Genomic DNA, 26263 nt, shown 5'->3' on the forward strand with positions numbered 1-26263 from the left:
GACACGGCATAGGCGCGGAGAGCTGCTTCACCCCCCTGAACTACCCCTGGGGGGGGCCCAGCCAGTTCGCGTGGGCGGCGTGGCGACACGGCCGGTGGGGGAGGTCCCCCGGGGGCAGCGACTGGTCTTGGAGCGGGGAGAGCAGCGTCCCAGCCGAGAGGCGCGGTCGCGGCGCAGGCGCGGGGAGCTGCTCCACTCGCCTGAGCTGACCGGAGTGGGCCCAGCCAGTTCGCGGAGGCGGCGCAGTGACGTGGCTGGCGGGACGGGGAGTCCCCGGGAGGCAGCGACTGATTTTGGAGTCAGGAGTGCACCGTCCCAGTAGGGCAACCTTGACGTTGGGCGTGGGGCTGGCAGCGGAGGATCTGACCGTGACTCCAGTGGGCCAGACCCCCCGGGGGCAATCTCCACACAGCCAGCACACATAGGCGACGCACCCCGTGGAAATCTCAGATATGATGGTCATTCCAATCAAGACAAGCAACTCTGGCTATATTCTGAGGTGCTACTATCCTATCTCTCTGATCCCTCCCCCACCCTCCCCAGGTGGCTTCATTAACATCCGAATAGCCTGAGCCAGAAGGAGAACTCTGATAGGGATCTGACTGCATTTTTTTTTCTTAGCGGATTTTTAGGAAAACCTAGTTTCCCAGTGATGACTTGGAGACAGCAGTCCATATCAAACCACATAAAGAAGCAGACCATGACAGCTCCTCCAACCCCCCAAACAAAAGAATCAAAATCTTTCCCAAATGAAGATACAATCCTGGAATTATCAGATACAGAATATAAAAAACTAATTTACAGAATGCTTCAAGACATCACAAACGAAATAAGGCAAACTGCAGAAAAAGCCAAGGAACACACTGATAAAACTGCTGAAGAACTCAAAAAGATTATTCAAGAACATAGTGGAAAAATTAATAAGTTGCAAGAATCCATAGAGAGACAGCATGTAGAAATCCAAAAGATTAACAACAAAATTACAGAATTAGACAACACAATAGGAAGTCAGAGGAGCAGACTTGAGCAATTAGAATGTAGACTGGGACATCTGGAGGACCAGGGAATCAACACCAACATAGCTGAAAAAAAATCAGATAAAAGAATTTAAAAAAATGAAGAAACCCTAAGGATCATGTGGGACTCTATCAAGAAGGATAACTTGCGGGTGATTGGAGTCCCAGAACAGGGAGGGGGGACAGAAAACACAAAGAAAATAGTTGAAGAACTCCTGACACAAAACTTCCCTGACATCATGAAAGACAAAAGGATATCCATCCAAGATGCTCATCGAACCCCATTTAAGATTGATCCAAAAAGAAAAACACCAAGACATATTATCATCAAACTTGCCAAAACCAAAGATAAACAGAAAATTTTAAAAGCAGCCAGGGAGAAAAGAAAGGTTTCCTTCAAGGGAGAATCAATAAGAATAAGTTCAGACTACTCAGCAGAAACCATGCAGGCAAGAAGGGAATGGGACGACGTATAGAGAGCACTGAAGGAGAAAAACTGCCAACCAAGGATCATATATCCAGCAAAACTCTCTCTGAAATATGAAGGCGAAATTAAGATATTTACAGATAAACACAAGTTTAGAGTATTTGCAAAAACTACACCAAGACTGCAAGAAATGCTAAAGGAGATTGTTTGGCCTGATGACCAATAATATCAGGTACCAGCACAATACAAGGTCACAAAACAGAACGTCCTGGTATCAACGCAACTCAAATAGGGAAAGCACAAAAACAAACAAATTAAGATTAATTAAAAATAAATAAATAATAATACACATAACAGGGAATCATGGAAGTCAATAGGTAAAAGATCACAATAATCAAAAAGAGGGACTAAATACAGGAGGCATTGAACTGCCAGATGGAGAGTGATACAAGGCGATATAGAACGATACAAGTTAGGTTTTTACTTAGAAAAATAGGGGTAAATAATAAGGTAACCACAAAAAGATATAACACCTCCATAACTCAAGATAAAAGCCAAGAAAAACGTAACGACTCAACATAAAGTCAAACACTATGAAAATGAGGCTCTCACAATTTACTAAGAAAAACATCTCAGCACAAAAAAGTATGTGGAAAAACGAAATTGCCAACAACACACATGAAAAGGCATCAAAATGACAGCACTAAAGACTTATTTATCTATAATTACGCTGAATGTAAATGGACTAAATGCACCAATAAAGACACAGAGCGTCACAGACTGGATAAAGAAACACGATCCATCTATATGCTACCTACAAGAGACACACCTTAGACTTAGAGACACAAACTAAAACTCAAAGGATGGAAAAAAATATATCAAGCAAATAATAAGCAAAAAAGAAGAGGAGTAGCAATGTTAATTTCTGACAAAATAGACTTTAGACTTAAATCCACCACAAAGGGTAAAGAAGGACACTATATAATGATAAAAGGGACAATTGATCAGGAAGACATAACCATATTAAATATTTATGCACCCAATGACAGGGCTGCAAGATACATAAATCAAATTTTAACAGAATTGAAAAGTGAGATAGACACCTCCACAATTATAGTAGGAGACTTCAACACACCACTTTCGGAGAAGGACAGGACATCCAGTAAAGAAGCTCAATAGAGACACGGAAGACCTACTCACAACAATCAACCAACTTGACCTCATTGACATACAGAACTCTCCACCCAACTGCTGCAAAGTATACTTTTTTTTCTAGCGCACATGGAACATTCTCTAGAATAGACCACGTATTAGGTCATAAAACAAACCTTTGCAGAGTCCAAAACATCGAAATATTACAAAGCATCTTCTCAGACCACAAGGCAATAAAGCTAGAAATCCATAACAGAAAAACTAGGGAAAAGAAATCAAATACTTGGAAAATGAACAATACCCTCCTGAAAAAAGACTGGGTTATAGAAGACATCAAGGAGGGAATAAGAAAATTCATAGAATGCAACGAGAATGAAAATACTTCCTATCAAAACCTCTGGGACACAGCAAAAGCAGTGCTCAGAGGCCAATTTATATCGATAAATGCACACATACAAAAAGAAGAAAGAGCCAAAATCAGAGAAATGTCCCGACAACTTGAACAAATAGAAAGTGAGCAACAAAAGAACCCATCAGGCACCAGAAGAAAACAAATAATAAAAATTAGAGCTGAACTAAATGAATTAGAGAACAGAAAAACAATTGAAAGAATTAACAAAGCCAAAAGCTGGTTCTTTAAAAAAATTAACAAAATTGATAAACCATTGGCTAGACTGACTAAAGAAATACAGGAAAGGAAACAAATAACCCGAATAAGAAACGAGAAGGACCACATCACAACAGAACCAAATGAAATTAAAAGAATCATTTCAGATTACTACGAAAAATTGTACTCTAACAAATTTGAAAACCTAGAAGAAACGGATGAATTCTTGGAAAAACACTACCTACCTAAACTAACACATTCAGAAGTAGAACAACTAAATAAACCCATAACAAAAAAAGAGATTGAAACTGTAATCAAAAAACTTCGAACAAAAAAAAGCCCTGGCCCGGACGGCTTCACTGCAGAGTTCTACCAAACCTTCAGAGAAGACTTAACACCACTACTACTGAAGGTATTTCAAAGCATAGAAAAAGACGGAATACTACCCAACTCATTCTATAAAGCTACCATGTCCCTGATACCAAAACCAGGTAAAGATATTACAAAAAAAGAAAATTATAGACCTATACCCCTCATGAACATAGATACAAAAATCCTCAACAAAATTCTAGCCAATAGAATCCAACAGCACATCAAAAAAATAATTCACCATGATCAAGTGGGGTTTATACCAGGTATGCAAGGCTGGTTTAATATCAGAAAAACCATTAATGTAATCCATCACATAAATAAAACAAAAGATAAAAACCACATGATCTTATCAATTGATGCAGAAAAGGCATTTGACAAAGTTCAACACCCATTTATGATAAAAACTCTTACCAAAATAGGAATTGAAGGAAAATTCCTCAACATAATAAAGGGCATCTATGCAAAGCCAACAGCCAATATCACTCTAAATGGAGAGAACCTGAAAGCATTTCCCTTGAGAAGGGGAACCAGACAAGGATGCCCTTTATCACTGCTCTTATTCAACATCGTACTTGAAGTCCTAGCCAGGGCAATTAGGCTAGACAAAGAAATAAAGGGTATCCGGATTGGCAAGGAAGAAGTAAAGTTATCACTATTTGCAGATGACATGATCTTATACACAGAAAACCCTAAGGAATCCTCCAGAAAACTACTGAAACTAATAGAAGAGTTTGGCAGAGTCTCAGGTTATAAAATAAACATACAAAAATCACTTGGATTCCTCTACATCAACAAAAAGAACACCGAAGAGGAAATAACCAAATCAATATCATTCACAGTAGCCCCCAAGAAGATAAAATACTTAGGAATAAATCTTACCAAGGATGTAAAAGACCTATACAAAGAAAACTATAAAACTCTGCTACAAGAAATTCAAAAGGACATACTTAAGTGGAAAAACATACCTTGTTCATGGATAGGAAGACTTAACATAGTAAAAATGTCTATTCTACCAAAAGCCATCTATACATATAACGCACTTCCGATCCAAATTCCAATGTCATATTTTAAGGGGATAGAGAAACAAATCACCAATTTCATATGGAAGGGAAAGAACCCCTGGATAAGCAAAGCATTACTGAAAAAGAAGAAGAAAGTGGGAGGCCTCATTCTACCTGATTTCAGAAGCTATTATACAGCTACAGTAGTCACAACAGCCTGGTACTGGTACAACAACAGGCACATAGACCAATGGAACAGAATTGAGAACCCAGATATAAATCCATCCACGTATGAGCAGCTGATATTTGACAAAGGCCCAGTGTCAGTTAATTGGGGAAAAGATAGTCTTTTTAACAAATGGTGCTGGCATAACTGGATATCCATTTGCAAAAGAATGAAACAGGACCCATACCTCACACCATGCACAAAAACTAACTCCAAGTGGATCAAAGACCTAAACATAAAGACTAAAACGATAAAGATCATGGAAGAAAAAATAGGGACAACCCTAGGAGCCCTAATACAAGGCATAAACAGAATACAAAACATTACCAGAAATGACAAAGAGAAACCAGATAACTGGGAGCTCCTAAAAATCAAACACGTATGCTCATCTAAAGACTTCACCAAAAGAGTAAAAAGACCACCTACAGACTGGGAAAGAATTTTCAGCTATGACATCTCAGACCAGCGCCTGATCTCTAAAATCTACATGATTCTGTCAAAACTCAACCACAAAAAGACAAACAACCCAATCAAGAAGTGGGCAAAGGATATGAACACACATTTCACCAAAGAAGATATTCAGGCAGCCAACAGATACATGAGAAAATGCTCTCGATCATTAGCCATTAGAGAAATGCAAATTAAAAGTACAATGAGATTCCATCTCACTCCAACAAGGCTGGCGTTAATCCAAAAAACACAAAATAATAAATGTTGGAGAGGCTGCGGAGAGATTGGAACTCTTATACACTGCTGGTGGGAATGTAAAATGGTACAACCACTTTGGAAATCTATCTGGCGTTATCTTAAACAGTTAGAAATAGAACTACCATACAACCCAGAAATCCCACTCCTCGGAATATACCCTGGAGATACAAGAGCCTTCACACAAACAGATATATGCACACCCATGTTTATTGTAGCTCTGTTTACAGTAGCAAAAAGCTGGAAGCAACCAAGGTGTCCATCAACGGATGAATGGGTAAATAAATTGTGGTATATTCACACAATGGAATACTACGCATCGATAAAGAACAGTGACGAATCTCTGAAACATTTCATAACATGGAGGAACCTGGAAGGCATTATGCTGAGCGAAATTAGTCAGAGGCAAAAGGACAAATATTGTATAAGACCACTATTATAAGATCTTGAGAAATAGTAAAAACTGAGAAGAACACATACTTTTCTGGTTACGAAGGGGGGAGGGAAGGAGGGAGACGGTTTTTTATTGATTAATCAGTAGGTAAGAACTGCTTTGGGTGAAGGGAAAGACAACACTCAATACATGGAAGGTCAGCTCAATTGGACTGGACCAAAAGCAAAGAAGTTTCCAGGATAAAATGAATGCTTCAAAGGTCAGCGGAGCAGGGCCGGGGGTCTGGGGAACATGGTTTGAGGGGACTTCTAAGTCAATTGGCAAAATAATTCTAGTATGAAAACATTCTGCATCCCACTTTGAAATGTGGCGTCTGGGGTCTTAAATGCTAACAAGCGGCCATCTAAGATGCATCAATTGGTCTCAACCCACCTGGAGCAAAGGAAAATGAAGAACACCAAGGTCACACGATAACTAAGAGCCCAAGAGACAGAAAGGGCCACATGAACCAGAGACCTACATCATCCTGAGACCAGAAGAACTAGTTGGTGCCCGGCCACAATCGATGACTGCCCTGACAGGGAGCACAACAGAGAACTCCTGAGGGAGCGGGAGATCAGTGGGATGCAGAACCCAAATTCTCATAAAAAGACCATACTTAATGGTCTGACTGAGGTTAGAGGAATCCCGGCGGCCATGCTCCCCAGACCTTCTGTTGGCACAGGACAGGAACCATCCCCGAAGACAACTCATCAGACATGAAAGGGACTGGTCAGCGGGTGGGACAGAGATGCTGATGAAGAGTGAGCTAATTATATCAGGTGGACACTTGAGAATGTGTTGGCAACTCTTGTCTGGAGGGGGGATGGGAGGATAGAGAGAGAGGGAAGCTGGCAAAATTGTCACGAAAGGAGAGACTGAAAGGGCTGACTCAATAGGGGGAGAGCAAGTGGGAGTACAGAGTAAGATGTATGTAAACTTATATGTGACAGACTGATTGGATTTGTAAATGTTCACTTGAAGCTTAATAAAAGTTAATAAAAAAAAGCAAAATAGTATAAGCAAAAATAGTTATAAGAATTATTTTCCAAATTAGGATCTAGCTCTAACAATCATTTTATTAATTACTTGAAATATCCACATATAATAAGGTATACATTAAAAATGCATTTACTAATCTATAAAAAACCAAACCTGTTGCTGTTGAATCAATTCTGACTCCTAGTGACCCTACATGACAGGGCAGAACTGTCCCATAGGGTTTCCAAGGAGCAGGTGGTGGATTTGAACTGCCGACCCTTTAGTTAGCAACCGTAGCACTTAACCACTACGCCACCTGGGTTTCCGAACACATACTATGATAGTTTTACTGTTACTAATGCTACTACTTTCTAGGCAAAAAGCTTTCATTAAAAGTCCATTAACTATACAGTTCCATTAAGACTAAACATATTGCTACAATTCTGGTTATGGAACAGCAGCAGCAGGAAGATGTCTGCACCAATGGCCAGATCTTGATTCAGAAAATAAAAATGAAATGTTCATGTCTTATTTGCTCCTGGGAGTTAACATTTTAATAAATATTTTTAAAAGTAAATAGATCTCAAGAGCATAAAGAACCTTAAAGATTTTCTAGCCCAATCAAACTATAAGGCTTAGTCATAATGATTACAGCCTTAATAGAGAAATTACTAGGACTCAGAGGTCCAAAGAAAAAAAGCCCTTAGGAGAGAGTAACTTAGACGCTCAAGGCAGAGAAGGAAAAGAGAATGGTATTGGGAAAAGCTAAGAAATGGGCTATTTTACTAGTTCAATTCTCAGAAGAACATAGAAGTACTTTTAATATAACTAATTCCCTCAACAAATACTAAAACTCATCTTTATTAGGGTTTAAGGGTTTCATCCTTTCTCTTGTCTCAGCCAGTTCCTTACACTAGTATACTATAGGTCCTTATACTAGTATTTAGAAGACTCTAAAAAGGCATTGTTTTCTAAGAAGCTGTGAATTAAGAAAGAATGCCAAAGATTTCCTCAACATGTTTAAGATGTTTTAAAGCACCAAATACAGAAAACGTACAGATGAACTCTGTGTAAGGCACTCCAAAATATAAGGTGCTTGGCATAACTAAAATGGTTAATTTTGGGCCTGACTGAAATCTCTGCCCATACTGCTCTCCGGAGGCAGTTCAGCTTCTTGTTTAACTGCTCGTAACACAAAACAAGTAAGAGTCACAACTTCTTTTTTAGCTTATACTAAAAGTTGTTGCTAAAAGGTGTTTGTCAAGAATGTTTACACAGCTTGACCTAGGGAAAAAATACTTCGCCCAACATAAGCTTAGAAAATAGTGATCTGTTAAGTAACCAAAATGAAGTAAAAGCCAAGTCTTAATCTAATTTAGTTTCTAAAACCAGACTTTATTCACTCACTAAGACCTTTACCCTGTTTCTACTTACTTTTTGTAAAATCTTTAATTAAGGTAGAAGTATAGCTTGTTTCTTTAAGAAAAGAGAAAAAAGCAAACATGTAGAAAGCTGACTCAGTTGTTCCCGGGATGTTAACTACAAGACTTGCTGATGTTCAAAAGAAGGTCTTGATCAAACATATTCCAAGAAACTAGACATAAATGTTAAAATAGTGATTGTCCCCCACGCGTCTGTCAGTTTGTCATACTGTGGAGGGGGGGCTTGTGTGTTGCTGTGATGCTGGAAGCTATGTCTCAGGTATTCAAATACCAGCAGGGTCACCTGTGACAGACAGGTTTTAGCTGACCCTCCAGACTAAGACAGACCAGGAAGAAAGACCTGGGGGTCTACTCCTGAAAAGAATTAGCCACTGAAAGCCTTATGAATAGCAGCAGAACACTGTCTGATACAGTGCCGGAAGATGGGCCCCTCAGGTTGGAAGGCACTCAAAAAGGACTGGGGAAGACGACTAGGGAGGTGCTGCCTCCTCAAAGTACAGTCGACCTTAAAGACGTGGATGGAGTCAAGCTTTCGGGACCTTCATTTCCTTCCTTTCTTGAATCCCCAGTACCTGCAAGCAATAAGTCTTTGTTTGCGCCACCTGATAAAAATTTTACTGTTCTTCCTAAAACTTGGAGCACTGCAGTATCCTCCCTGGATACTTGTATATCTCCCAGCTATGGGAGATTTTTTATCCTTCAATAAAACTTTTTATTCTTATTTCTAGCAGAATATAAGTCTGGTGTTTTGTTAGAACACACAGGAGTCAGACTGTCTGAATTTAAATTCTGATTCCACTACTTATCCAGTAGCCTAGAGCAAATTTCCCAACATCTCTAAAACTCATTTTGCTAATCTATAAAATACCTACCTCCAGTGTAAGCAATGAGGCTGATGAAGGCACATTAAGAAATCAGCAAAGGTACCAAAAATAAGAAAAACTTTTTAAAACTAACTTGATGTTTGAAAAAGACATCAAATTAGTGATTACGGTAAAATGTGAAATTTTGTTAGACTCTCTTATTTTGCTTTAAAATGCTATTGTTTTTATTTATAATTATATCTGACAGGAGAGAAGTGTTTCAGAGCAAAATCATTTCAGTGTTTAGTGTTTCCAGTGGTCTTTAATCCAGCACTGCCTACTTCAAGGCATTATGTGCTTCTTTTATCTTTTATGTAAAAATATATTCCCATGGTTCTCCTAAATTTCTGAAACAAAGATACACAAAAGTTACAGCACAACTTAAATGAAAATCACAATGGTCAAGAGAACTTCTATTAGAAGATTTTGCTATTGAAGCATCACTTCAAAATTACACATAAAATTTGCTATAAATAATTGTGGTACAATGAGTTTATTTACGTGGTCTTTTGCCTTGGTTCTTTGGAAAAACAGCTTGGGAGATTTTTTTCCCCTAAACCCCGAGGAGTTGTTATCTTTGTCCTAGTTTTTTTGAGAAATAATTTGAGTGACCTCCCAGGTTGCTTTCTACCCCAAGGGCTTTGCCCATGGAGGAGCTGTCTGCGCCAGCAGAAAATGTTACTTTTGTACAATACCTGAGTTGAATGACATCTCACAGGATTGGCTGAGCTCTGGTCTGGTGAGGGAGACCCTACCTTGAAACTGACTATATAAAGGGCTGAAACCCAGAAGTTTCAGGAGCTGAGAGGGGAGCATGTCCTTTGGACACTGAGCCCTGTGCTTAAAACCCACCTAGGCCTGGTTAAAAAAAAAAAAAAAAACTACAGCTGAGAGAGGTGCTGGCTAAGAGCTGGGCCAGTTAGCTGAAAAAGCTGTAGTAGAGAGAGCTGGATTGGCAGAGAGAGCTGGATTGGCAGAGAAGCTGGCCATGTGGGAGCAGAGTGGTCCCAAAGCTGCTACACTGGCAATGAACTGGGTCAATTAGTTGATGGCAGAGAGCCTGGTGCTGGAGAAGCCCAACAGCAGAGAGGCCTGATGATGGCAAGCTGCTGCTAGGGGAGCAGCAGCTGAGATAGCTAAGCGAGCTGCTTCACTGGCTATGAGATGGGCCAGTTAGTGGCAGAACACAATGGAGATGAGCAGACAGCACATAGCTAGATGGCAGAGAGGGCTGACAACAGGTGAAGCCCAGCAGCTGAGTGCTGCTGCTCAGAGAGCAGCAGTTGAAAGCTGCTACAGCAGAGAGGCCAACTGCAGAGCCCAATGGTGGAGAGGCCAGCCCAGCAGAGAAGGCAGTTGTCTGGCAGTGACGCTGTGTCAGGGCACCCTTCTGGAAGAGAAGGCAGCCACCATGCAGAACAATTTTAGAGCTGTTTCAGTGGAGAGCTCATCTGTTCCTTGGGCCTTTTTGCTCTAAGAATTGCCCTGGTTGGAAGCTGCCCTGTACTGAAGAAGAAAGCAATGTGGTCTCCACTTCAGGGATCCTTCCAGACCTTGCTCATGTGTTTCCCAGTCCTGATCTCGAGTTACAGCCTGTTATTTCCATAATAAACCTCATCATTATAAGTATGGTCTGTGAGTTCTGCGTGGTCATTGCAATTAATTATCGAACCCTGCAGAGAAGTAGAGAGTGCTGTGGGGGGAGTGGATGCTGTCAGAAATAATGAAGTGGGAAGGCAGAGATATACTTGATCTCCACCTCATAGGAGCCAGCTTTGTACTGATGCTGATTATTGTTGTTGTCATTATGTGCCATCAAGTTGGTTCTGACTCATAGCAACCCTACAGGACAGAGTAGAACTGCCCCATAGGGTTTCCAAGGAGAGGCTGGTGGATTTGAACTGCTGACCTTTTGGTTAGCAGCCAAGCTCTTAACCACTGCACCACCAGGGCTCTGATGCTGATTATTAGTCCACATGAATTTATACAGTCCATTATATTCATATATTTCAGTACTCCAAAATTACACAGAAAATTTGTTTTAACACAATATAATTGCACAGAAGCAGGTCTAATATATAAAACATGAATAACCTATACTGTAGACCAAAAACTTGTCATAACGATTATTCATTTTCATTCACAAATAAGAAAACCAAAAAACATAAAGGTGATGAACCATTTAAAACTCTACTATTCAAGCCACTTGCAGAATGTGAAACATTCACCTTACATGTGTTAAACCGTCCAATAAACCCTTATTGAAACACCATTGAGCCAGACCACACAGGGTCTATCTACAGGCTGCAGAGTGGATTTACATGTACAAGGCCTGGCATGATTTGGCCCTTGCCTAGGTGGCCATCGTTTTCCCTCATCATACCTCTTTGCACACTGAACACTTCCTGTACGTAAATGCAGCTCTCTCTAATATACATGCTCTTTCTCATGACTGAAATTTTCTCCCCACCTTTCTTGAAGCTCTGGTGACACAGTAGTTAAGCTCTTGGCTGCTAACTCAAAGGTTGGTAGTTCGAACCCACCTGCGCCTCTGTGAAAGATGCAGCAGTCTGCTTCCCTAAAGATACAGCCTCGGAAACCTTATAGGGTCAGTATGAGTCTGAATCAACTTGACAGCAACAAGCACGTGGTATACCTTTCTTAAAGAAGTTAAATCTAGTCATATTTCAAGATGTGACTCGAGGTAAACCTCCTCTATGAATACTTTTCCTACATATTAACTCCTCTACAGAATCTATGATTTGCTTTTACGCCTCCGTATTCACTCTACATAGTATCATAATACATATGGTATTTGGGTACAGTTACTTGTTGACATGACTTCCTGCTAATAAACAATTAATCCCCTAGGTACAAGTTTATCTTATTCATCATTTTATGTCCAACACCTAGTATATAGTAAGTATATAATAAATATTTGATAAATGGACCAACGCATTAAGTCAGTATGACCTTGCAATGAAACAGACTATGAAAAAATCATGAGAACTAGAAAACACTCTTCCTCCAACAATCAGATTCAGTTACACACTTAAAGAACGTGGTGAAGAACTAAGAAATGCAAACTTCCCTCCAAAATGTTCAAAAGTAAAAAGAATAGTTTTATGGCTCATTCAGAAAATAAAATTTCCATTAATTCAATATTTATAAGTCTCAGTTTACTATAATCAAAATAGGTAAATGCTATGCACTCAACTATAAGCAAGTATCAGTAAGATTTTCTTTATAATCACAAATTTTTAAATAATATTATTTTCATAATGTTAGAGAAACCCATTTAAGAATATAGCAGTTCTGATATACATTAAAACAAGTATAAAACACTCAAGGTAAATGAGACTGATCATAGAACAAGATGGTACCTTAATTCCAAACTAATCAGTATAATAGCTGTCACTACCATGAGCCCTCGTGGCACAGTGGTTAAGAGCTATGGCTGCTAATCAAAAGGTCGGCAGTTTGAATCCACCAGCCACTCCTTGGAAACCCTATGGGGCAGTTCTACTCTGTCCTGTAGGGTTGCTATGAGTCAGAATCAACTCGACGGCAATGGGTTTTTACCATGATTTAGTCTTACAATACCTATTTAACCCGTTCCCTAATGTCTTTCTAAAAAATTTTTTTAAAAACCTAACTTTTTTTATTCCTTATATTCTGTGTGATTTAAAAATTCTTAATTCCTACAATAATAAGAGTAACAAAAATATTTACAGCTACCAATGCAGTGATTGTTCATCCTGTGCTATTTACTATTTCACACATGATATCTCATTAAATGCTTATATCAATTCTATGGTCTTCGTATTTATAGCTCCTTGAGATATTCCCATAAAGAAAACTGAGCATCTGGGTGATTCACTTATTTAAAGTCACACTCCAGTAAGGGACAAGGAAAAGATGCTCTCATTTCAATATCTCTGTTCTTTCCACACAGTATGCCACCTCTCTTAATCCTTCATTAAATACGTTACTCAACAACTCTGTCCAGTATTAAATTGGGTTGACATCATTTTAAATGTCTATTAGGAAAGGAATACGATGCCAGATTGAAGGCAAAACTAAAACCCTCAAGATAAACTTTTCGGGTGGCAGTGAACTTAATTTCATCACTTTGAGTAGCCATATAACTAAATGCTGCCATAGAAAATAATAAAAATAATGTTTTTCTTTATTGAACAAGTGATCTAAAATACCAAGTAGTTCAATTATCTCTAGGTCAATCTGTTTTTCAGTGCTTATTATTTCAAATACAAATAAGTTATTTTTCTAAATATATTTAAATGCATATATATTCACAAGTAAAACGAATTTTCTAATATTTTGGAGTTTATTATATTTTCATCAAAGAACTCTTAGAAATACAAAATGCTTTACAGATGTTAATAGTTACTACAAGGGTGATTATATAACTTACCATTCAAGCCAGGACAGTTTTTCTTAAGAGTAGAAGGAGTACTATTAATTATTACAAAAGCGTAGATTTAAACCAAGACTATTCCAGTAAACCAAGACACACAGACACTCAATTTCCTCCTACTTTTCTACTCATTACACTCACGGTCCTCTTATAATTACCCAGAGTAAAAGTACAATCATGCCTGCTTATGTAAAACCATTTAGCTACTATAAAACCATATATGACTACTGTAGAACAATATTAAGAGTACTTTGCTAACCACCCACATTATAAAGATTATTTCATTAAGACTATTCACATTAATATAAAACTTCATCTTCAACTATACCTCATTCTGAAGTTCATCACTACTTTTAACAGAAGCAAGCATATGATATAAAGTGCAGCAAAGATCTTCTATTCTTGGTGTTTCAGTCGTTCCTCTTAAAGTTGCATTTAAGTACTTCTCAACTTCACACCACAAAAAGGAACCATCTGTTTTTTCCACGGACTTGACTTTTGGGGTACACGTCTCCTGAAAACGTTCATTCAGAAACTTCTGGTAATCTAGGCTTATTGTTTTCTGATCATCACCATTGACTGGCAGTTCATCCAAGTGGTCCAAATCATGCATATCAAATGAAAATGCTATATTTTTACCAAATATAACTCTTTCCTCATTTTCCTTTTCTGTCTTCTGGACGAGAGCAGTAAGACGGTCTTCACTAAAATGAGCAGTAATTCGACCAGTGGCTTTACAAGCTGCAGTGGCAGATGATAATGGAAAGGGACCAAACATCAGTTTGATTTCCTTTATCTCGTTGTCACCAAGGAAGTTCTTCAAGCAAAATGTCTTGAAGAGAAATGCGGCCCCACTTTCAATTGCTTCTTGTCCATTATCCATTCCAACTATTCAAAGACAATACAAATAGTATTAGCTCAATTGAATCATGATTCAGGTTACCATGTTCAAATATATTCAAAAGACTACTACAAATATTTTTCTTAGGGAATATTACAGTCAAAACATACTAATAAAGGCAACCGTTTAGGATCAGTAAATATCACTTTACATTCATTCCCAAATTCAAAAAATTAAATAAATCACTTTCAGTAATTATTCTATCTCTAAGTACAGAAACTATATAATAACAACACTTTACCTTTCTAAAAAAAACATGAAACATTACCAAAAACTTATTTAAAACCAAATTTGTAAAATTTCATTTGAGGAACTAGTTAATTAAAACAAAAAAAGTTCATTAAAAAAATATATATATATGTAAAATTTAGAACTGGAAGGAAACTTCAGAGATCTATAACTTTCCAATTTGCTCTATAAACCTGAGATGGCAAGAAATTGATTTATATAGTTCTCATTAAAAAAAAAATTAGTACCATCAAAGCTGCATATAAATAGAATCTTTCAAAAAAAACTTCGCCATATTACAGAACATAATTTTGCTGTTTACAAGAAGCCAGAAGTAATCTTTACCAAAATAAGATGAGGTTTAGGATAAGTCCCTAATTTATTCATTTGAGTCATTAATTTCTCACATATAATTTTCTCAAATAAAAGAAGAACCTGCATTTGTGCCATAGACTTCAAAGAACATTCTTAGAGCACAAAAAAAGTATTTAAATCTTCAAGGCCCCCCAAAGTCAATGTGATCTACCTAAAGTAATACTGCTAAAGTTAAAAATGTAACACTAGTATCTTGCTACAGGACCCCTGGTGACATGGTGGTTAAAACACTTGGCTGCTAACTATAAGGTTGGCAGTTCAAATCTACCAGCCGCACCATGGGAGAAAGAGATGGCAGTCTGCTTTGGTAAGGACTTACAGCCGTGGAAATCTCTGTCTCCTAGGATCACTGAGTTGGAATCGACTCCACAGCAGTGGGTTTTTGTTTGTTTTGTTTTTTTTTTTAGTATCTTCCTGAAAGCACAGCTCCAATCATATCATTAATCGTAACTCTTGAATAGCTTACTATAACCCAGGAATGAAATTGAACCTTCTACACTTCATTTTCAAGGAACTCTGGGAGTCAGTCTCACGCTTTTCCCTTGTTTTATTCCGTTAGTGTACATTTTCTAGAGAAGCCCTAGTGGTACAGTGGTTAAAATGCTTGGTTGCTAACCCAAGGGTCAGTGGTTTAAACCCACCAGCCGCTCCATGCGAGAAAGATATGGCAGTCTGCTTTCGTAAAGATTTACATTCTATGGGGCAGTTCTACTCTGTCCTATGGGGTCACTATAAGTCAGAATTGACTCAATGGCAGTGGGCTATACATTTCCTGCTCCAGCCAACAAGGATTTAATATTCCCCCTAAAAAAAAAAAAAACAGGTCCTGACCTATTTTATCCCTATTTCATGCTTCTGTTTATCCTTCCTCCACACATCTGATTGTTCAAATCCCACCCATGTTTCAGAATCCAGTTCAACTCCTTTTCCAAAGCGAGTACAATGTGGTGTCCACTGTTCCATTCTCTCACCATATCTGCCCCCAAAACTGGTGACTCAGCAGAAATTTATTCAATTAAACTGAACCATGGCCTCCCTGCCATCAGACTGCTTTTTCACTACACTACATAGCTTCAGTAACTTTTTATTATCTTTGATGTTTACATATGTGTGCAGAAGACTAACATTTTATATGAGTGGTAATAAGAATTTTACAATGTTTATCTATTCCTCAATTTCTTCAAGTATGAAGTCTACTTTTACTATTACCATGAAACCTGTAAGAGCCAGAACTCAAAAGCACTGCCTTGTTTTTCCACGTCTCACAAGTTTTCCATCTTTGAGAGGGGGCACTCTTGCTACTCTTCTGTTAGTGGAAAATATTTGTTTTCCTTCTCTGACAGGTTTCCTCTTTACAGTTTCCAGCTTTCACAGGTTTCACTGTATAAAGAATTTATAGAACACCATCTGATATATAATTATTCTTTCAGTATTAGGGAAAACATGTGAAAAATGCTTCTATAAGTTAAATGCTTTTGATTTAATTAATTAAATAACACTTGTGTATATCTTTATTCAGCCTACACATAATGCTTGGGGAAATTAGTTTTGGGTAACATATTGTGATAATTTTATAGATAACTCAGGGTTGGAACCACTGATAAAATTCTAAAGAAAAATAGGGTTTACATTTACAAACTCATTCTATATCTAACATGTACTCTTTTGTTAAAAACTGTATTACCATCATCTTGCATCTTGGAATTTTCTTTTAAAACAATTGACTAAGTATTCTCACATTATCTCACTTGGTCTTAACAAAACTATTACTTCCAGTTTATAGTTGATAAAATGGAGAGTTGAGTTTAAACAACATGGGAGAGATCAAACAGCTATCAAAGGATTAATGATGATTCACGTTAGTCTTCTAACTCCTAAACAAACTTCTTTCCACTACACCATACTGATTTGCTATAAATTCCTAGAAAATATATTTACCTCTAATACTTGTTTACTTAAAAAAAATGAATCATCATAGGAAGTAAAGCAATAAATAGGATATTTTTAGTTATATTACTACAAGTGAAATAAACATATACCCACCAATACATTATTAAATTATGCTAGTCCATATAATGCACTCATTAACTATAATACCCCACTAACCCACTGCCGTCGAGTCGATTCCGACTCATAGCGACCCAGTGGACCCATATATCTTGCCATAAAATAACATCTATGACATATTAAACAGGAGAAAAGTAAGTTATGAGTCTATTCTTTAATAAGGAGAAAACAATTGTAGACTCAAACATCTACGAAGATAAAAACTTTGGAGCTTCAAAATTTTATGAGTATATTGGTTTAAGGGGACTTCTATGTCAATTGGCAAAATAATTCCATTATGAAAACATTCTGCATCCCACTTTGAAATGTGGCGTCTGGGGTCTTAAATGCTAACAAACGGCCATCTAAGATGCATCAATTGGTCTCAGCCCACCTGGATCAAAGGAGATGAAGAACACCAAGGTCACACGATAACTAAGAGCCCAAGAGACAGAAAGGGCCACATGAACCAGAGACCTACATCATCCTGAGACCAGAAGAACTAGTTGGTGCTCGGCCACAACCGATGACTGCCCTGACGGGAGCAAAACAGAGAACCCCTGAGGGAGCAGTAGATCAGTGGGATGCAGACCCCAAATTCTCACAAAAAGACCATACTTAATGGTCTGAGACTAGAGGAATCCTGGCGGTCAGGGTCCCCAAACCTTCTGTTGGCCCAGGACAAGAACCATTCCCGAAGACAACTCATCAGACATGGAAGGGACTGGACAGTGGGTAGGAGAGAGATGCTGATGAAGAGTGAGCTATTTGTATCAGGCGGACACTTGAGACTGTGTTGGCATCTCCTGTCTGGAGGGGGGATGGGAGAATAGAGAGAGTTGGAAGCTGGCAAAATTGTCACGAAAGCAGAGACTGGAAGGGCTGACTCATTAGGGGGAGAGCAAGTGGGAGTATGGGGTAAGGTGTATATAAACTCATATGTGACAGACTGACTTGATTTGTAAACGTTTACTTGAAGCTCAATAAAAGTTAAAAAAAAATTTATGAGTATTAACTTGTCTGTAATTTTTCAAAAGTAACAAATACTTAAAAGATTTTAAACTTAGTTGAGCAGTGATGCTTCTTTATAAATGTCAATTAAAAAAAAAAAAAAACTACAGTTCATTGCAATTTCGTTTGTGTCAGAGTAGAACGCTGCTGCGCACGGGGTTTTCAATGGTTGATTTTTCAGAAAAACCCTTAACCCAATTCCTTAACTCTCCTACACAGCCTACTTCACTGTTTCTTTGAATTGAGCTTACAAGAATAGACGCCTAATTCACTGTTTCTTTGAGTTGGGCTTGTAAGTATGAACATGTGTTCACGCCATGTACATCAAGTTTCTCAAAAGCTAATCTCTATCTACAGTGCTACTCTCAGGGTCTAGGAGTTCCGTTTTTGAGAACTAGGAAACACAGTTGGTCACCTCGCTTGGCTATCCAACAAGCAAAGAGAACCAACTCCTGCACTCTGAAAACAAATTAACTTTTTCGGGAATTTGTAACACGAGATGACTCTCATCACGAGATGACGACTCTCAACCACGCCGCCCTTCCCCCAACCACACACGCTAGGCGTTTGTCTAGGTCGCCGGCGGCTGAGCCACACGCTAAGCGTGTCTAGGTCGCCGGCGGCTGAGCCACACGCTAAGCGTGTCTAGGTCGCCGGCGGCTGAGCCACACGCTAAGCGTGTCTAGGTCGCCGGCGGCTGAGCCACACGCTAAGCGTGTCTAGGTCGCCGGCGGCTGAGCCACACGCTAAGCGTGTCTAGGTCGCCGGCGGCTGAGCCACACGCTAAGCGTGTCTAGGTCGCCGGCGGCTGAGCCACACGCTAAGCGTGTCTAGGTCGCCGGCGGCTGAGCCACACGCTAAGCGTGTCTAGGTCGCCGGCGGCTGAGCCACACGCTAAGCGTGTCTAGGTCGCCGGCGGCTGAGCCACACGCTAAGCGTGTCTAGGTCGCCGGCGGCTGAGCCACACGCTAAGCGTGTCTAGGTCGCCGGCGGCTGAGCCACACGCTAAGCGTGTCTAGGTCGCCGGCGGCTGAGCCACACGCTAAGCGTGTCTAGGTCGCCGGCGGCTGAGCCACACGCTAAGCGTGTCTAGGTCGCCGGCGGCTGAGCCACACGCTAAGCGTGTCTACGTCGCCGGCGGCTGAGCCACACGCTAAGCGTGTCTACGTCGCCGGCGGCTGAGCCACACGCTAAGCGTGTCTACGTCGCCGGCGGCTGAGCCACACGCTAAGCGTGTCTACGTCGCCGGCGGCTGAGCCACACGCTAAGCGTGTCTACGTCGCCGGCGGCTGAGCCACACGCTAAGCGTGTCTACGTCGCCGGCGGCTGAGACCTGCGTTGCAGCGCTCGGTCCGCATGTGATGACGTAGGTCATTGCAGGGGACTGGCTATCAGCAGCACGTCCTACTGACACGTCAGTTTCTAAAACGGCGGGACTGCAACAGAACTTTGGCCTCAGGCCGGGTAGCTACAAAGGAATCACTCCAATTTATTAATACAGCCCACCTACGAAGCCAAATGCATTGAAAGTGTTTGTAAAACTACAGAAAATACCCGGAGAATGAATACATGCTATCAGTTGTCTAACTTATCAAAGCTTTGGCAAGCTCTATCTCCCCTCAACATAGGTAGAATTATAAGGGAAACTTAGGCGTGCTTCTCTATCAGCTGCCGAACCACCTCACAAATAACTGTCAACATTGGAAGAATCCGTGCAGCCTCGGAATAATGCAGCATGCTTCTACAGAAGGAATTTGTAATAAGCAGTCCTGCTCTTAACCACATCCAAAATTGAATGCTTAATTAACTGTGCAAATCTTGTTCCCAGATAACCTTTTTTATACATTTCCCTTTATATTTTACATAAAATTAAGTACGGCCTAATCTTTTAATGATTTATTAGGCTGAAGTGCTTTGGTCAGTTAACATTTACTCTCAATTCTTCAAGCTTTTTCTATTGCCTTCACATCACTGACTGTGCTACTCTCTGTGAAAGGAACAGGGATTTTAAAAGACTTATTTTGTCCTCAAGATAGAGTCTTAGTAAAGAATAAAACATATGCTTAATAATTGATTTAAGTTTGAATTAAACTTCAGAACACCAAATCTTTAAGGATGCTAGCCTAGATACCTAACCATCTGGGTATCTAATTTTTTATCCATAAAATACTCAACAAGACAGGCTGTAAACCAAAAATATGGCTCTACACACCTGGCACATCAACTGCCACATACTTAAATAACTTAAAAGGTCACTAGAATACTTTTTTTTTAATTAATTATACTTTCTCTACTTCACAGTTATGGAGCAAAAAAGATGTAGTGAAATGCACGGTAAACTGTAAAGCATTTTTCTGAATGCTCAGAAAAACATTAAAAAAATGATTTAAAGTATGTACTTCATCAGTGCCGCATTCATATAGCAGATGCTTAGTAATACTTCATAATACTATAAAGAAAATTAACTGCAAACTTCAAACTGTTTCTGCAAAATATACTGTAAATTTTCTTATGCTTAAGGAATCATAAGTGAAGTGAATCAAAAGTGAAAAAGACTTGCCAAAAATCACATTTTCAAGCATCAGTGCAAGGAGTAGAACCCATCTGGCTAGCTGCCTGGTGCTCTTTCATTATATCAGTCATCTCAAAACCTTTACAAAACTAATCCTTAGAGCCTTAACATACAAAGAGATACAATTAGTTATTTATGAGTTATTACTGTAAGATTATTATGAAATTTTTTAATCAGAGTTATAAATGATGGCTACAATCTTAAATCAGCCTCAGCACAATTTATTTCTGTATCTTCCTTTGCCTGCAAAATAGTAATAGTTGTAAGCAGTAACTTTTTAATAGCCTACCTTACTAATTGAGGAAATTACTAAAAAAAGATGAATAGGAAATTGTAACTGAAAGTTGAATAACTATGATGGAAAAGCCATAGAGACAGGGAAAAGATTAGTGGGAAATAAATATCTGAATTTTCCTACTCTTGACAGGTTTTTGCCTTACACAGGTTCTGGCTTTTGCAGGTTTTACTTTATACAAAATATCTGTACTAACAGTTTTCCTAGAACAGTATTAAAGTACAAAAATAATGATTCAACTTAAATTATATACTATACCATTTTTTTCCCTCTATATTTTCTCCTCCAGTACCTGTTTTTTTAGTTGTTGTTGTTGTTAACACCTACCTTTACGGTATCGGAAACCTGGTGGTGTAGTGGTTAAGTGCTATGGCTGCTAACCAAAAGGTCACTAGTTCAAGTCTACCAGGCACTCCTTGGAAACTCTATAAGGCAGTTATACTATGTCCTACAGGGTTGCTATGAGTCGGAATCAACTCGACAGCAACGTGTTTGGTTTTTTTGGTTTATGGTATGGTATCTAAAATTCCTGTAAGAATCTTCCAAATATTTTCCTTTTTACAGAGAAATTTATATAGAGAGATTAAATAACAAACTTGAGCCTACAAAAACCAGGTTCTTTTTTTTCTTTTTTGCATTATATTGTCTTTCAAATGATCACCATCTTGCATATGGTAACAAATTATCACAAAAACTTATTTAATAATAAGCATTTACCATCTGGCTTTTTAAACAATTTGTGATAGAAATTTAAAATTTCCTAAGTCATACAATTTAATGAGCCACATTTATTTTAAAGTATTACTCTCACTGTGCATCAAAGCACCTCCAACAGTATTATGTAAGAAAAGTGCTCAAGAAATATTCAATGTAATTATCTGAAGGAGCTGCTTAAATGTTAAGGTTATTCCTACACTTACAAAGAAATTATTGGATTCAGGCTGAGCAAATAATTAAAAGAAAACAAAAAGAGAAACAGGGATTTAAAATAGTCCAAGACACCTCTCTATATTTTAAAGCCAGCCATTTAATTTTATGTATATTCATTGTAATATGTGAATACTTATCTTACAGTGTAAATGTTTAAGTCAGCAACCAGCCACTATATTACCATTTCTAGTACTATAAAATTCTGCATCAAATTACAACTTGTCTTCCCAAGAAACCAAATGGCTAACATAAAAGTCTCAATTAGATTTATACATAAAAGCTTTCTATAATAAACCCCTTATTTTAAGCATCACTAAGGAAACAAATACACATTAAACAAATGACAAAGCTCACTGAGATTTAACTGCCATTTTAGTTTTTTTAAAGTGCCAGGAAAAACATGAAAAAGAAGATGATTTAAAGTACATGCTTCATCAGTGCTGTATTCATATAGCAGATGTTTAGTAACACTAGATAATACTATTAAAAAAATTAAATGCAAACTTAAAACTGTACAAAAGAATGTACTGTAAATTTTCTTATGCTTAAGGAATCATAATTAATGTGCATATAATCTATTGAATAAATGAAAGCAAACTGTCGGAAAACCATCCTATGTTCAACTCTGTAAATGTACATAAACTAAAGCAAACTGTCAGAAAACCTTGATCCTATGTCCTACTCTGTAAATGACACAATATCAATTCAATTTATAACTGTTTTGCTATAACCCCAAGTAATCTGATACATCTGCAGTCATCTAGTTTTCATTAAGTTATTCAGCTGTTTTATAATTTCTCTTATGAAACAGATATAACAAAATTCAAAACACAATCTAATTCCATCCAAAGCATTGTTCTATAAATGGTCTCCTGACTTAACCAAAGAGGGTTCACTGCCCTTTGTGCCATGACCTCACTGGGCACATACATCTACCGTAACATTTCATCCATGTACAAAAACTGTTTACCGATGGCTAGTAGTGGTACATCTAAAAAACCAAAACCAAACTTGCCATCAAGTCGATTCCAACTGATAGCAATCCAATAAGACAGAGCAGAACTGCTCCACTGGGTTTCCAAGGAGTGGCTGTGGATTCGAACTGCCCACCTTTTGGTTAGCAGCCAAGCTCTTAACCATTGTACCACTTGGTTTCCGTGGTGCATCTAGGGTATAATAAAATTATTCACTGACAGCCATATTTACTAGGTGCTACTCGGGGCACTTTGTAGTATTGCTTCACCTCACAACAACTATACAAGGTAAGAATTACCATCATTACATTATAGATGAGAAACCAGGGTTAGTGATACTAGTTAGTAGTTACCCACTAATAAATGACAGAACTGAATTTGTACATACATATATTAACTGAAACTTGAAATATCTCTCCAACTAGCTGTATAAGTCTCTTGAGGGCAAGTAGAATGTCTTATTCCTTCTCCACTGGTCTTGTATAGAGTAGGCATGGAATGACAAAAGAAACAAAAAATGAGGAAGGAGTGTGGAAATGAGAAAAAATAACAATGAAAGATCATCAAAGTAGACAGGACAAATCTAAAAGCTAGTACTTTCACAAGATAGAGAAATAATAAATCCTGGAAGTCTGATTAAGTTAAAAGTAGGCAAGAAAAACGGGAAATTTAAAGAATTTTAAGAGACTACTAGAACCAACTCTGTGACAATTTGAAAACCAAAAATAAAATCAACCACTTTCTAGCAAGGAAAATTTAAAAATTAACTGAAGAAAAATAGAATAGCTTAAAGCAATCAATCACAATATATAAAGACAGTAAACAAATGTCACTGCAAAAAGTATTAGGGCCAGGTGGATGCAGAGTTGAGTTTTATTTTAATCTTTAAAGACCAAATAATTCTAGCATTGTTGAAATTGTTGCAGGCCATTGGAAACTAACTTCACGAAAACTTAAAACCAAAAACCAGTAATGATGGTACCAAAGATATAGTTGTGGTATTTTAAACAAAGCATTAGCTTACTGAATCCACCAATATACCTAAAATAGACTATAAGGAAATAAGAGTTCATTCCAGAAATACAAAGGTAGTTCAATTATCAGGAAATCTAGCAATATAATCTACTCTCAAAAAAATTAAAGGAGAAATTTCTAAGTACAGAGATATGATTCCTGGAACTGAAGCACACATCTGATAAAGAAAAGACAACAAATGTGAAGAAAAAGCCATGTGATTAGCAGAGACTTGGACGCTAATATTATCAGGCTGCTGAATCTAGGGAGTTTGTGATGGATAAAACAAACACTCTCGGTCTCTTTGTCACTGCAGTAGGTTATATTTGAGCTGAATACATTCCTCATGTACATAGTCTATGGATATGTAAAAGCCTAATAAAACATAAAATAGGCATGAAGATGATAAATACCAATTTATTTATTACATTTATGATACTGGTTACCAAGGACTGAGCAGGATGCACAGGAATCCTGACCATATTGGTAAGATTTTATTTCTTAAAAAAGAAAATCTGAACACAAACAAGTGTTAAGCTGAATGGTGAATACACAAGTATTTGTTATATTTTTTAAAAATCTTATTATCTAAAATATTTCATTAAAAACTTTGATATGAAAAAGTATAACTTTAGACTCATTTTTACTTTTTATTGAAAATAACAACATATACAGTACATATACAACTCAAAGAATTATCACAAAATGAACATACCTCTATAATCTGAGTAATTCTTCCAGAAACAGATTATCAGCTCTCTTACACCCACTCCCAGTCATTATCTCTTTCCCCAAAAGTAAACTCTATCCTCACTTCTGATAACCATAGATTAGTCATACCCAGTTTTCAATTTTATGTAGATGGAGCCATAGGTATTCTTTTTGTGTCTGGCTTCTTTCACTCAACATTATGAGATTTTCATTCACAATGTTACATATAGCTGTAATTCATTATTGTTATGTAATAGTCTATACACCACAATTTATTTACCTATGCCACTACTTCAGTGAATCAGGTTGTTTCCAGTTCAAGGCTACTACAAAAACATTACCATGGACACACATATATGCACAGGCATTTTTATTGGATATTTATGTACCAAGATTTAGAATTTCATTTACCCAATCACAGCAGATGCTACAAAACAGTTAAACTCTACCGATAGTGGATGAGAATTCCTGTTGTTTCACATCCTTGAGCCTGATCAAAAATTGTATGTCAGTCTTTTCAGTGTTAACCATTCTAATGGACATATAGTGACATCTCATTTCTCTGATTACCAGTGAGGTGGAGTACCACTTATTGACCATTCAGATTACCTTCTGTGAAGTGCTTGTTCAAGGCTCTTGCTCATTTTTAAACAGGATGATACGTCCTTTTCTTACCAATTTGTATGAGTTCTGATGTAATCTGGAATACAAGCTCTCTTTTTGGCTATATATGTGACAACTATACTTCCCACACTACATGGCTTGCCTATTTACTCTTGATGAATAAAAATTATAAAATCGTAGTTCAACTTACCAATTAAGAAGCGCTGTTTTTCTGTTTAGTAACTTTTTCCATATAACAAGATCATGAAGATGTTCTTCTATATTATCTTTTAGGAGATTTATTGTTTTAAGCTTCATGTTTAGTTCCATAAGGCACTTGGAATTATTTTTATAGGCAGATTTTTTTCATATGTATATCCAGTTGACCCAAAAAGCCGTCCTATCTCACTACTCAATGGTCTTTGTAATAAATCACGTGTCCTACGATATGTGGGTGAGTCTCTGGACTCCATTCCATTCTCACTGGTTTGTGTGTTTATCCTTGTACTAAAGCCACACTGTCAAAATTAATGAGCTTTAAAGAAAGTCTTAATATCTGGTAGAGTAAGTTCTCTGACTTTAATTTTCAAGGTTGTTTGGCAGTTCTTTGTCTTTGAATTTCCAGGTAACTTTTAAAGTCAATTTCCACATACACAAGTACATACCCTCAAACACAAATCTGCTGAGATTTTGATTTGGATCACATTGAATCTACAGATAAATATGGGTGAAAATGATTTCTTTATAATAGTGAGTCTTCCAGTTCTTGGTATATCCTTTTTTTTTAAGATTTTCTTTAATTTCTCTCAAGAATAATTTCCTCAAGCTGAGGAAGTCTTCCTTAGCTTCTGTTAAATTTACTCCTGTTATTTGATGTTTTTTCACACTTTTGTAAATGGTATTTTTTTTAATTTGCTGCTAAGTAGAAATAAAATTTTCA

General features: G+C 37.8%; 1 protein-coding gene across 4 annotated transcripts in view; it reads right to left on the reverse strand.

Annotated features, from left to right (window-relative positions):
- ASCC3 (activating signal cointegrator 1 complex subunit 3) overlaps nucleotides 1-26263 on the reverse strand; it is a 413165-nt gene that overhangs the window by 369939 nt on the left and 16963 nt on the right. For 3 of the 4 annotated variants that reach the window (XM_049897961.1, XM_049897954.1, XM_049897945.1), the window contains exon 4: nucleotides 13992-14551. In XM_049897961.1, the coding sequence (XP_049753918.1) occupies nucleotides 13992-14551 (560 nt within the window). Of the gene's footprint in view, nucleotides 1-13991; nucleotides 14552-23383; nucleotides 23473-26263 lie in introns of those variants that run through there. The other variant, XM_049897967.1, reaches the window with a different exon arrangement.

The sequence above is a fragment of the Elephas maximus genome, chromosome 1, assembly GCF_024166365.1.
Source record: "Elephas maximus indicus isolate mEleMax1 chromosome 1, mEleMax1 primary haplotype, whole genome shotgun sequence".
Lineage (NCBI taxonomy): Eukaryota > Metazoa > Chordata > Mammalia > Proboscidea > Elephantidae > Elephas > Elephas maximus.